This window comes from Monopterus albus, unplaced genomic scaffold, assembly GCF_001952655.1.
Source record: "Monopterus albus unplaced genomic scaffold, M_albus_1.0 scaffold290.1, whole genome shotgun sequence".
In the NCBI taxonomy this organism is placed as follows: Eukaryota; Metazoa; Chordata; class Actinopteri; order Synbranchiformes; family Synbranchidae; genus Monopterus; species Monopterus albus.
The window spans coordinates 419136-432324 of record NW_018128170.1 but is presented as its reverse complement, the minus strand read 5'-3'; the positions used below and the strand labels follow the sequence as shown (position 1 = coordinate 432324).

General features: G+C 41.4%; 1 protein-coding gene across 3 annotated transcripts in view; it reads left to right on the top strand.

Annotated features, from left to right (window-relative positions):
- The window catches only part of slc8a3 (solute carrier family 8 member 3), a 98223-nt gene that overhangs the window by 7517 nt on the left and 77517 nt on the right, over window positions 1-13189 (top strand). For 2 of the 3 annotated variants that reach the window (XM_020622918.1, XM_020622917.1), the window contains exon 2: window positions 798-2665. In XM_020622918.1, the coding sequence (XP_020478574.1) occupies window positions 885-2665 (1781 nt within the window). In that variant the 5' untranslated portion in view covers window positions 798-884. Of the gene's footprint in view, window positions 1-797; window positions 2666-13189 lie in introns of those variants that run through there. The other variant, XM_020622919.1, reaches the window with a different exon arrangement.

Below are 13189 nucleotides of genomic sequence, written 5' to 3'. Positions count from 1 at the left end.
TTTTTTTTTTTTGCCAATGCAACATTTCAGACATTGCTTAGTTTGGCAACACTGCATGCCTGCTGAGCGAGCTGTTTGTTTCAGAGCCGTGTATAACCCCTGAGAATTCAGACAATCATGCTCATCCACATTATTGGGTGCATGTATCCGCATCTAAACTGCAAATAAACTGTGACTGGAAATGAGCCCACAGGCAATGATTTTATTAAACTAATGTTATCTACATTGTTCACATAGTGGTTTACAGTCCTGAAAATCTCATGAATTTCTGAGCATGGGGAAGTAGTCTCCAGCCCGCACGCCTCTCTTAGATAACATAAAGGTCCCATGACTGTGCTGTTTGTAAAGTAATAGGCAGAAACTCACTGAAGTCGTACAGATGGATAGTGGGATAATTTAAATTCTTGCACTCATATAAAATTGAGAAATATCTCTTTTGCTTCAGACACTTTTCTGTTTCTCTGTGAAATGAAAACACGGTCTATTACTACTTCACAAACCTGGGATTTAAAATAATGTGGAAATAGCCTAAGGTTGGATAAACATTGCATTACTGTATGTGGTTCCATGAATTATTGAGTTATGTGACTAAAATTGAATTAGTTGTATTCAGTTTTAATATGCAATGCATTTATTAAGAACCATAAATATTTAGGATGCATTTATCTAACGAGAAGATGTAAAGAAACATGGGTCCCTGTCTAAGTTGGTTTTATCACATGAAGCTAACCTCTTTGTTTTCTTGTAACAGAAATAGAACATCCATATAATCTTTTGTTTCTGTCTGGTGTTTTTAGGTGGTGGGTGGAGAGAAAGCACAGCCCAGTGCTGGATCTCAGAGGGACCATCAGTGTGCTAAGGACCCTTGAGACGAAGGAGGGTGCATGGAGGGTTCCAGGCCTGTAAAGACAGGGTCGTCAGCCTCCCTCTGGTTGGGGCTAGTCTCTGTGGCTGTGGCCTTCCTTTGTTCAGAGGCCCGGACCACTCCGAGCCCTCTGCTCAGCCACAGCAATGCAACCTGTGAGGGGAACTCGAAGTGTTATGCGGGGATCATCCTACCCATCTGGTATCCGGAGGATCCCTCCATGGGAGACAAGATTGCTAGGGTCATTGTGTATTTTGTGGCCCTGATCTACATGTTTCTCGGAGTGTCTATCATTGCAGATCGTTTCATGGCGGCCATTGAGGTCATCACCTCCCAGGAGAAGGAAATTGTCATCAAAAGGCCCAATGGGGAAACGACCACTACCACGATCCGGGTGTGGAATGAGACGGTTTCAAACCTCACCCTCATGGCCTTGGGCTCATCCACCCCTGAAATTATGCTTTCTGTAATTGAGGTTTGTGGACATGAGTTCAAATCTGGTGAGCTTGGGCCGTCCACAATCGTTGGCAGCGCAGCCTTTAATATGTTTGTCATCATTGGCCTCTGTGTGTCTGTCATTCCTGAAGGGGAGGTACGCAAGGTCAAACACCTCAGAGTGTTCTTTGTCACTGCAGGCTGGAGCATCTTTGCCTACATCTGGCTCTACATGATCCTGGCTGTCTTTTCTCCCAATGTGGTGCAGGTCTGGGAGGGTTTACTCACACTGGCCTTCTTCCCTATATGTGTGCTCCTTGCCTGGGTGGCAGACAGACGACTGCTTTTCTACAAGTTCATGCACAAGAAGTACCGCACCGACAAACACAGGGGTATCATCATCGAGACTGAGACTGAACGCTCCAAGGGGATTGAGATGGACGGCAAAATGGTCAACTCTCACTTCATGGACGGAGGTGCAGCCAGCAATCTTATCGGTTTGATTGAGAGCAAAGAGGTAGACGAGTCCCGGCGCGACATGATCCGCATCTTGAAAGATCTAAAGCAAAAGCACCCAGAGAAAGAGTTGGATCAGCTAGTTGAGATGGCCAACTACTACGCTCTCTCACATCAGCCAAAGAGCCGTGCCTTCTATCGCATCCAAGCTACACGCATGATGACAGGCGCTGGGAATATCTTGAAGAAACACGTGGCAGAGCAGGTGAAGAAGAACACCAGTGTGCAGGAGGTGCACATAGAGGAGCCGGAAGAGTACGTGTCTCGGATTGCTTTTGAACCTGCTGTCTATCAGTGCCTCGAGAACTGTGGTGCTGTCATTCTGACCATCACCAGAAAGGGCGGCGACATTAACAAGACCATCTATGTGGATTACAAGACAGAGGATGGCTCGGCCAATGCTGGGGCCGACTACGAGTTCACAGAGGGTACAGTAGTGTTCAAACCAGGAGAGATGATCAAAGAAATAAGCATTGGTATTATAGACGATGACATCTTTGAAGAGGATGAGCACTTTTTTGTGCGCCTCAGTAATCTGAGAGTGCTGGAGACTGAGGACGAGGTGCTCTCCCCCAACAGTCTCCCGTACCCAAAGGCCATGTTGGGATTCCCCACCGTGGCCACTGTGACCATTCTGGATGACGATCATTCAGGCATCTTCACCTTTGAAAGCAACTCGGTGCACATCAGTGAGAGCATCGGTATTATGGAAATGAAAGTGCTGAGGACTTCTGGAGCAAGGGGGACAGTCATTGTGCCATATCGCACCGTGGAGGGACTCGCCAAAGGAGGAGGAGAGGACTTTGAAGACACATATGGAGAGCTTGAGTTCAAAAACGACGAGACCTGGTAAGACGGCAACACCTTTTTTTATATCATTGTTGGGCAGCTGCTTTTCATTAATGTGGTTTTTGGTGTTTTATGATTGGCTATTACCTGATCACCCAAGGTTTGGAAATGCTTTCAGGAGTCATAAATGAGCACATTTCTTTGTCTGTTTTTTGCATCCCATTGATTTACATGTTTAGTTTTTAAGTTGCAAGTTTGATGGCAGTAAACCATCAAGAAACAATAGCTACACAATATGTGCAGTCTACCAGATACAAAGATGTTGTTTTGTTTTCCTCTTGACATCAGTTAATTTAGAATGTCCTTTGGTTTGTACTCATCAGGCTGAATTTTAAACACTTTTCTTTACACGGGTAGACAGCGTGCCCTCTCATCTGAGCGTGCACTCTATATCCCCTTGTTTTCCTGTCAAGAGATTTTGCTCTCATCAGAGCACTTTGGTGGCAATCCTGTGTGTGCTGTATGCAACAGGGATTCAACTTTGGGATTTGTCACACAACTCTGGAAACAGGAAGTTCTTAAGTAACCCCCCCTTGCCTCTCTAATCCCTGCAGCTTTTGTTTTGTCGAACCTTGGGTTTTTCTTCAGTGTCGTATCTGCTATGGCTGAAACAAAGCAGTAGAGAGGAACAGGAACAGCGTTTTAGAAGAGAGAGAGAGAGAGAGAGAGAGAGAGAGAGAATTACAATAAAGCTGAAAACCCAGCCTCGTGTTCAATATAGTAATCAGTACAAACCAGTGGTTTAGGTTGGTGGGTAGACTGTGTTGTGATGAGGAACAATTGGAGGTTTGATTCTACCAGGAAGTAGTGATGCCACAAAAGCTTGCATTATGGTAGCAGCCCTCTGTGAGTAATAGTGATGGCTTATGTAAACTGTGTATGTTATGTAGCCTTGTCAGCTTTGCCATCTGTATTGTATGATACTAGATCACAAAAACAAGTAGGCTTACAACTGAGTGGGCACATTTGGCAAAGTTGCAATAATAGCAACATCCTCGGACTGTAGTGCAAATAGTATTGAGCTATGTATAGCATGATATTGCAGCCTTTTGTTCGACACATACAAGGCAGCGCTCTGCATACTGGCATGTGAACAGAACTGTAGCTCTTGAGAAATATTGATTTGTTTATTTCACAGCTTGCATCCTCTTGCATCTTACACATTAATCAGGAGGCACTGAATCAAAGTGACATGCAACTGTGGCATCCCTTTTCCCCACCAATCAGGACCTTTTTAGCGTGCTGTGTCTGACTGGCAGGATCTGGGCTCCAGAGTGTGGGTTCCTGAGGGCTGAGCCAGCCCAGGAGACAAGTGGTGGGGGAATGAGTGTTGGGGGGTGATCAGCATGCTCTCGGGATTTTGCTTGATTTATGTGGGACATGCTTTTGGGGCTGGGCCTGAAGGCTGCTCGGGGAGAGATGTGGAGATGCCTGTTATTATGAGACTGAAGTGATGATGTTGGCATTGTGAGGGAATGCTGGTCTATCGATCTGTTTATTGCATTACATATTGTGCTGCAAGTTAGATGTTCGGTTTGATGTGAGAGTCTTGAGAGACTTGACACACTGTGAATGAATAAATACAAGTTCTGAGAGAATAGTCAGACTGTATGGTCAAATAACTAACACTTCAGAACATTCCAGTATAACAGTAGGGACTTGGATTAAAGAAGTGATGCAATTATGTTGGTTTCTTTATCTTATATTTACTGTAGGAGACGGAACAAATATGAGACAGTGTTGATAAATACTAGTGGTTTGGAAGCAAACTCAGAGCAGAGTTGGTCCCTGTCTAAAGGGCAAGTGTTTGTTTGTTTGTTTGTTTTTTATGCGCTGCAGGACAATTCGATCACATAATGCTTCAGCTCTAATGCTATCCCTGTCAGTCTCCCCCTGTTTTGGTCAGTCTCTTTTGACGCACTTTGGCTTCAGTGTTATTATCCAAAGTGGAAATTTATTACAGTCCTCATCTGGAGCTCTGGACTACATCACTCCAGTTCTTAGCCAAACACAAGTTTTGTTTTTGTGGCAGTGTTTCTCCTCTGAGCTCACGTATATGAGCCACACAGGCACCACAAGTTCCTTAAATGGTGATGAAAGTTATATAGGGACTCCTGTGGAGGGAGATAAGAAGATTGCTACCTAATCGGCTGGGTTAGCTAACACACCTCAGGGCGATCTGAAGTATTGTTTTCCAACCTATTTGGCTTGTGGCAGGTAAAATGAAGTAACTCAGCATCAGCGGTTATGGCATTAGTGTAAAACATGAGAGCAGGATTGTAACTAACATGACTTTTCATAGATTTCTGTTGCTTAATGCTTTTATTTTATTCTTGTATTGAGATACTGGCAAGTGCTGGCATAAATGTCAGATATGATTCCAACTAGTTGTTTCAGCTGAACAATGTTCCCATTAAATTCAGAGTCCAGGCTGATCTTCAGAATGCTTTCTTGGTTAGACCAACAGTCTAGAACCCAAGGATGTTTTTTCTACAGCATTATAAAACAGAAAAGCTGCCAATTTTTTTACATTTGATTGGATCAACCTATTTGTTCATCATTTCAGCACAGTATGAATGATTTGTTATAGTTTATTGTGAAAAATGTTTAGAGGTGTGGAAATATTTAACTGAAAAAAACTTGTGTTCAACGTTACTGGTCAATCAGTCCATTAGTTGGTTGACGCTATTTCAGCACCTGAAAATTAATTGTTCTGAGTCATTTTTGAAGAAAAAATGCCAAAATGACATCTTTGCAGCTTCTCAGTTATAATTACTAGCTGTTTCCTTAGTTGTAAACTAATTTGACCAAATAAGAAATTTGAGCTCACTGCCTCTGATGGACAATTCTTCACTAAACAAAACAATTCATATAGAAAATAACTGACTGATATAAATAAATAATAATGAATGGATAAAGGTTGCAGGGTTCCGTTTGCTTTGACACAGCTGCGAGGTGGAGAAGCTCCATCCCAGGAGGGGTGTGTGTTTAACTAGGCGCTGATAGATTCATAAACAAATGAGTGGTGTGCAGCGGACGGACCAGAATCTGCTGAAGTAATTGCTGCTGTGGTCACACCGGCATGATCACGACTCTCCTGTGCTTATAAACCTGCCTTATTTCATATAAATAGCGTCACACAGGAAGTTGTGTATGCTCCTGATAAGATGCATGGATTTGCCCTTTTCCTTGCTGTCTGTCCGTCCTCCTCCAGCTCAGCCCTTTTCCTTTTTCAAAAATGTGCAGCGTTCCCCTCTCTGGGTATCATTACTGACAGAACACATCCACACCGATCCTCTCTGTGTGTCCGCATTGTTTTCTTTAATAATATGGTAAAGTTAGTTTTGTAGTGTTCTTGCATTTGCTTCTTCAGAGAGTGAAGCAGGGCTTATAAACAAAATCACACAGATTCACATGTGGCTCTTTTTTTTTTTTGGATTTCATGTTCTGATCTGGTTTGAGAGTTTGGGAGACAAAAGATCATAACAAGTCATTTTAAAAAACAGCTACTCTGTAAGAGAGGTATGATGAACTTGTCCCAGAACATAGCCACTGAGTTGGTGACTTACAGACCACAAAAGATGTCTAAACATCAGGGTTAAAAACAAGCTGAATGTTTGGTTGTTAGATGATAATTAGTAACTGCTAATTATAATTGACTGCTAATTACTAATAACTGCTTTTAAAAAAGTATTTATATACATTATAGTGAAGAGTTTAAGTATAATTATCTAAATGGTAAATGGTCTTATACTTGTATAGCGCCTTTCTATGCTTTTACAGCACACTCAAATGTTTGTTTTTGGTGAAATGAGTCATAAGTGTATGACTGTATAAATATGGACGACACATCACTGTTTCCCTCCACTATGCAAAGCCAAAATATCTCAAATACAGCAGCTGGCATCTTGGCAGTTCGCAACCAGATTCTGCGCAGTAGCGACTCGAGTAGCTGAGTGATGTATCAGGCTGCCAGTTATCTGAAATACCCCCGATTTTACATCATCAAAAAGCTCATTAAAAACAGCCTTACTAGAAAAATGGCACTTATCCACCAAAGACTACAGAAACCACCTCTGGGGAAAATGTATCTGATTTTTACTTTAAGGTTTTAGTTTGGCTCATATACCATCTGCTAACATGGAAGGGGCGGGATTTATGACCTATACTGCAACCAGCCACCAGGGGGTGGTCGACTTGTGGTGGCGCCACTTTTCAGTGCTGTCATGGCGTTCGTATTTCATACAGTCAGTGAATCGCGCTTACGTACCAGTGGTGCCTTTAGCCAAATGCTAACATTAGCATGCTAACATGTTCATAATGACAACACTAACATGCTGATGTTAAGCATGTGTTTTTACCATGTTCATTTTATTGTAGCATGTTAACATGCTAGCATTTATAAATCAGCATTAAACACACTGAACCCATCAGAATGAGGAGAATTATTTGTTTCACAGGTTCAAAAACCAAAGAATTGGACACCTGATGATGGTGTTGTATAGAAAAGTCAGGGGATCACAACGTGTCACAGGTCATCCTCTGGGACAACGGATGTCTGGACAAAATTTTAGTGCCATTCCATTTTAGTAGACATTGAGACATTTCACTCATTAAGTGAAAATGTTAACCTGCTGGAGGCACTAGATGAAAAGTCTTCTAATAGACGTTGACATATTTTGTCAGGATCAACATTACCATCCATAGAGCCACACTGGTTGCAGAGCTAAAAACAAATCCTCTGTGGTGGAGCAATTGCATCCTCAGTAGCAATTACTGGTTGTAAAATGGCTTGAAATTGTTCTCTGTGTCACTAACACCCTTCGCTCTGCTGTCATTTGATATCAGTTTGTTGTTAACACACACATAAAAACCCCCACATTGTTCCAACACATCCAGAAACGAACCGTACTGGAAGATTCAGGAAAACATTTCTTATCTGTGCAAACTTATTGCAGCTTTGGTGCTTTGGCTCCTGCTTACAAATACTGTACAGAAACACACAATAACTCACGCATATGTTGAGTGGCAATAAATATGCTGGCCCTGCGTTTGTTCCTCCCAGTTGGGGGAATGCAATTAAGTTAAAGCTTATTTATAACACAATTCAGTGCAGGGCGTGTCGCCAGCGCTGAGCCTCCCCCAGAGTGTTTGTGTGTAAATCTGACTGAGGGTCATATATTCAGGCTCCCCAAACTTCTGACAGTCTCTCCAGCTTAAATTAGGATAGAAGTAAGTGCATCAGTCAGTGTGTTTAGCTGCTGTGTTGTAACAAATCTATACTTTACTCTTTTATTATTTGGTTTTATTCTGAAAAGGTGACTGCTCTTACATTGTAATTGATAGTGAAATCTTTAAATATGTATGTTTGTGAAGTTCTAAGTGCTTAGATGCCTTCACAGAATAGATCCTTTGTCATTTAATTTGAATTCTGCATTATGTATATGTTTATATATCGAGTTATATCTCTAACTCATTTTTAGTAGTTCCCAACTTTTTCTATTACTCTAATCAGAGTAAAATGTGTCACTGTATAATGTTTACATTAACTTCATGCTAACTAGCTAGCTACATCACCAGGCAACAAAGCAATGCACTTTTAGAAGTTTTATTTTTATAAATTTAAAAATACCTTGATTTATCTAATCAACTGTAGCCATTTTTTCTCCTTCCCATTACAAGGAAAGTGGTAAAATGACAACTGACTAATGATTTTTGAGTTGGATCTATTGGAACAATGGGGAAAACAACAATGGAGCATGTGGAGAGGAAGAGAACGAACCCAAGTTTGGACCCAAAACAGAATTTTATGTCATTGTGGATAGTTAATTACAATAATTTTTAGCAGCAATTATGTTTTTAGGTGTCTAAAAACACTAAGTTTTTCATCAAATTCAGCCTAGTTTTAACAGATTTGGGATGGTAAGGCTGGCCAGTAGTGGCACTGGGTTGTAGAATCAGGCTGAGGATTTGAACTGAATGTTTTCTTGGTCCTGTCGCTGGTCAATAAAATGTTAGAAAACAATTTTTATAAAATGCTTCGAAGAATTTTTAAAGCTCAAGGGTGACATCTTCTAAATGATTTTATCCTTGCAATAGTCCAAAATCTAAAACTGGGTTATTTTTTGCTTCATACAGGAACTTTTTTCTGTCCACTTTACTTGCTCAGTTAACCCATCTTTTGTTTTGAGCAGCTGGAACTTTAGCTTTTTTTTTTTCTTGAATTACATAAGTTACAACTAATTAACTTTTTATCTGACTGGGATCATATTTACATATTTGATTCCCTCTAAAGTCCTGTCGTTTTTGCTTTACACAGCAGTTAATTTTGTCGGTATGTAGGTCTGCACTTGATACAGAATAAGAGTGGTGCGTTCGATACAGGTCGCTGCTCTTATTTCATTGCTGCCTGCCAGGGTGACAGTCTGGGGTGCCAGTGGAGGTGCCCCTCCTGCTCCTGCACCCGCATCTAGCATCTGCATGCTTTGATAAAGGTCAGTCCCGCTCCACAGCACCTTCCTCCATGCACAGCGCAGCAGCATTAAGGCCACAAATCGATACAGTGAGAGGAGCGGAGGTTGCACTGGGCACGGCGAGGGGGGCTTTGCAAAAGGCTGCAGGAGAGGAAAGAAGCTGTCGGCTTTTAGGTTTTTATTTTCTGCCAGTGTCTTGTTTTTTCTTACTTGAAACAGTGTGAGGGTGGCGTGTGTTTGCAAATGTTCAGATGGAGGATGGTGATTTGAATGTGTGAACTGAGCCTACAGCACTTGATGTCAGACCAATAGACAAAATGCTCCACTGAGCGACCCTGAAGGCAGATGAGCTGAAGGAAAGAATCTTCATTCTTCTTCAATCTGAAAGGATCTTTTTGTTGCCTTTGTTAGAAAATGAACCCCTGAAGAACTTTCCCATAAAAATTTAACATAACCCCAAATTAGAAGAAGTTGGGATGCTACAGTATGTAAAAACAAGATTAAAACTGTAAATGGTGAGACTCATCATAACAAAGAATAAAATTGATGAGGTATCATATCAAACAATGTGCTGCTGTGCTTTCAGTGTAATACAGGACCCAGATGATTTACAGACCAGTATTTTCAGTTTTAATTTTGATTTTACATACCTTCCCAGCTTTTTCTGATTTGGGGATGTATGGTTAGCATTGCTGCGTGCTGATTCCCTCAGCTATCACCTGTCGATCAACAGCGGATGGTGCTGTGACACCTTCCTCTTTTCATGTTGACACGTTTTCTTTTTGATTTCCGGTCAATGCTAAGACCGTTAACTTATTTGAAATTCAACAAAAAAATATATATTTTTTAATCTGTATTTAATTGGGGTTGTTCAAGACAAGCGCATCACATTCCAAACAAAAAGCAAACTCACACAAAACTAGAATAAACATACAAAATCTACTAATGCTAATGAACAGAGGAGACTTTAAAACAGCATCAGTATCAAGGATTAAAGAGCTAAAAGCAATAACAGGCAGAAAGTGAATCATTCACCGGTGAATTTAGATCCTGTCAGTGAGGACTGTAAAACTAAAGCTCATTGGAGAATCGTTCTTAGCTGTTTTAGTTCTTTTAGTAATTTTTTTTCTTCATTAAGTCACGTATGAAGCACAATTTTGATTTGGTTTTCATCTTTTTTTTGGCTATTGTTCAGATAAGTACTTGATTACTCTGGTGTAAGCAAACATGAAGATCTACAGAAGAGGATTAGGACTGTACAACATTTGATTTCTGATTTTATTCTAAGAATTTATACAGTGGCCCAAATCCTCTTCTGTGAAGATCCTCCTTTTTATGGTAAACTGAATGTCTTTCAGTTTAATAAGATTTTTAAAGCAGTTACCTGCAGTTTTGGGGAACTTTTAATTGGATTTTTAAAGTTTTGACCAAACTATTAACCACTTAATGGGCAAAATGAGTTGCAGTTATTGAGTGTTTTAATAATTATTTAAAATGTCCATCACTGTTTCTTAAAGCCCAAGGTGACTTCAAATTTACCAAAAGCCAAAGATATTCACATTGAAATCAAATGAGACAAAGAAAAGCAGGAGCTCAGACCAGTTTTGGTATTTCAAGCGTGAAGTTGAAGCTTCCTGCTGTGACTGATTCACAGAGTAAGAGTCTCAGGTTCAGGTTGCTGTTGGCTCCTGAGACAATCAGGTACTTTTCACTGTTTCCTGACTGTTATGGTTTAGTCCCCCTTCACCTGGAGGGTGAGGGAGAACTGGGGTTGGACTCAAGATGGCTGACCCAGGTGCTAGTACAAAAAAGGTGGTTTAATGGAATAAAAACAACATGACAACAAAACGAGGTCCATAATACACAACAAGGGAAGGGCAGTGATGACTAAGGAGACCAGGACGGTAAACACACAAACTAACGACAGGAACTAGGATAGAAGGAGGATGAGAACGGACAGGTGAACAAAAAGAACCAACGTAAACAATGTAATCCACAGACTGTCAGCGTGGAAGACGAAGCACGTATAACCGCATAATTAGCGTGATAAGGTCAAGCCAAAACGCACAAAGACTGTCAGCGTAGCATCTTACACGTGTCTAAATATGCGGGTCAAACACAACCTTTGTATAACTTACTTTAAATATAGTACGTTACACGTCGCAACGCTCCAACGACGACGGGGCGTCTGCCAGAGGTATAAATAAGGAAGCCAACAAATCACCGGAATACGCCTCAGGTGTGCGAACCGACCCAGGAGTAAATAATTACCGATGCGACACAGCTGAGGTGTTGATCCCGCAAAAAGGGAGCGAGGCAGGTCGGACCGAGCGGACCTGACAGTGACATTTTATAAATGAAACTATTAATCGGTTAATTGGAAGAACAGCATTGAAAGTAATGATTATTGTGATTTTGAAATGTTTAAGAAGATTAACGGGAGATTAAAAACGAGGGATGAGTGAGAAGTTAGGTTTTTAGAGACAGGGGCCAAGTCATAACCCTTATGGTCTTTGAGATGGGAAAAATACTTTCTCTTGCCCTGTCTGATCCATCACTGTCCTCATGTTGCCCAGTCTGTCTGGGACATGCATTAGTGCTGTGAACCCTGGAAAGAGCCTCAGCTGATGTGTCCTCCTCCATTTACCCGCTGACCTCAGACAAGTCCTCTCATGCATCCACGCACTGGCTAGCATTTAAGGAAGCTCCCCATTCAGAGTGACGCTGATGCATCCACGCACTGGCTAGCATTTAAGGAAGCTCCTCATTCAGAGTGACGCTGAATTGTATATATATATATATATATATCTATATGTATGTACAGGAAAAGGGAAGGGCTTTGAAGTCGGGGGCTTCTCGCTTTGTTCAGCTGTAAATCACAAGGCAGCTGTACCACTGGTCTGTCAAATTTCTTTTCTTTTTTCTATTCACTTCCCCTGCATCCCTGCAGTCGGGGTGTTCTTTCTCTCAAAACACAATGAACCAGTAGCCGCTGTAATCTCCCTCCAGTTTTACTCTCCATTCTCCACAGTCCCAGGGCTACTCCCCTCCTCTCCTCTCTCTGTGTGTCAGGCCAGACCAGCATGCAGTGCGAGGAGCTCAGGGGAACTTCTGTAGGGGGAACTCTCTCCTCCATATTATTCCCAGGGTGCTGCAGTAGAAAATGCACCAGATTTCATCAGTAGTTTCATACTGTACTTTCCTACCCTGTTCCTGCACACCACCCCCCCTCCCTTCATCCTTTTCCCATGCCTCCTCCTCCTCATCGTTTTCCTATCGGGGCAGCAGTTCTGTTGTGCAGGAGCAGGCATGATCCCAACGTTCATGTACTGTATCAGCGGTTTTTAAAAATTGCTTGATTTGAGTTTCAGAGGTAAATTAAGCTAGGCAGTACCCCTGGCTTTGCAAGAGGACTTTGACAGAACCAGCAGGCATTTTGAGATTAGAGCTACTTTATTTGGAATGTTGCTTATTGGGAGCCTGTAGACACTGATACTTTAAATAGATTTTTGGTTCCTGCAAAAAAAAAAAAAAAGTAAAACAGGACACTGACTGGAAATGCAAGCAAAAAGATTTGGAGAAAATATGGCAGTGCCTTGTTCATACTGTGTTTTAGGAAAACACAACTTGTAAGGGACTATGTGCCAGGATAATTCAGGACAGTTGGGTGGCTACAGAATTGGTCATGTGAGAGATGAACAACAGCGTATATCAGGATATAGCAGTTAAAGATGGGTTTAATCACGTTAAATGAGACACTGGCTGATGTGAGGATTTTTTCTTTGCTTGTTGTATCATATATACAAGTCATATAAACTGGAGCTTTCAAAAAATTGAGGCTTTCCTAGTTGTAATTACAACTTGGATGTTGGTGTGAGAGACTGTCCTGTAAACTACAACAGTACATGCTGTTTTTGCCAGGAGGATATTACAGTCTCGATTTATATGTTATAGTTTGGTGACATTTAGTGACTGTTATTAATTATGACACAAGGAAAGGAGTAACTAGAGGCTCAAGGTCAAAGTGTTTATTTGTCATATGTACAGTTAG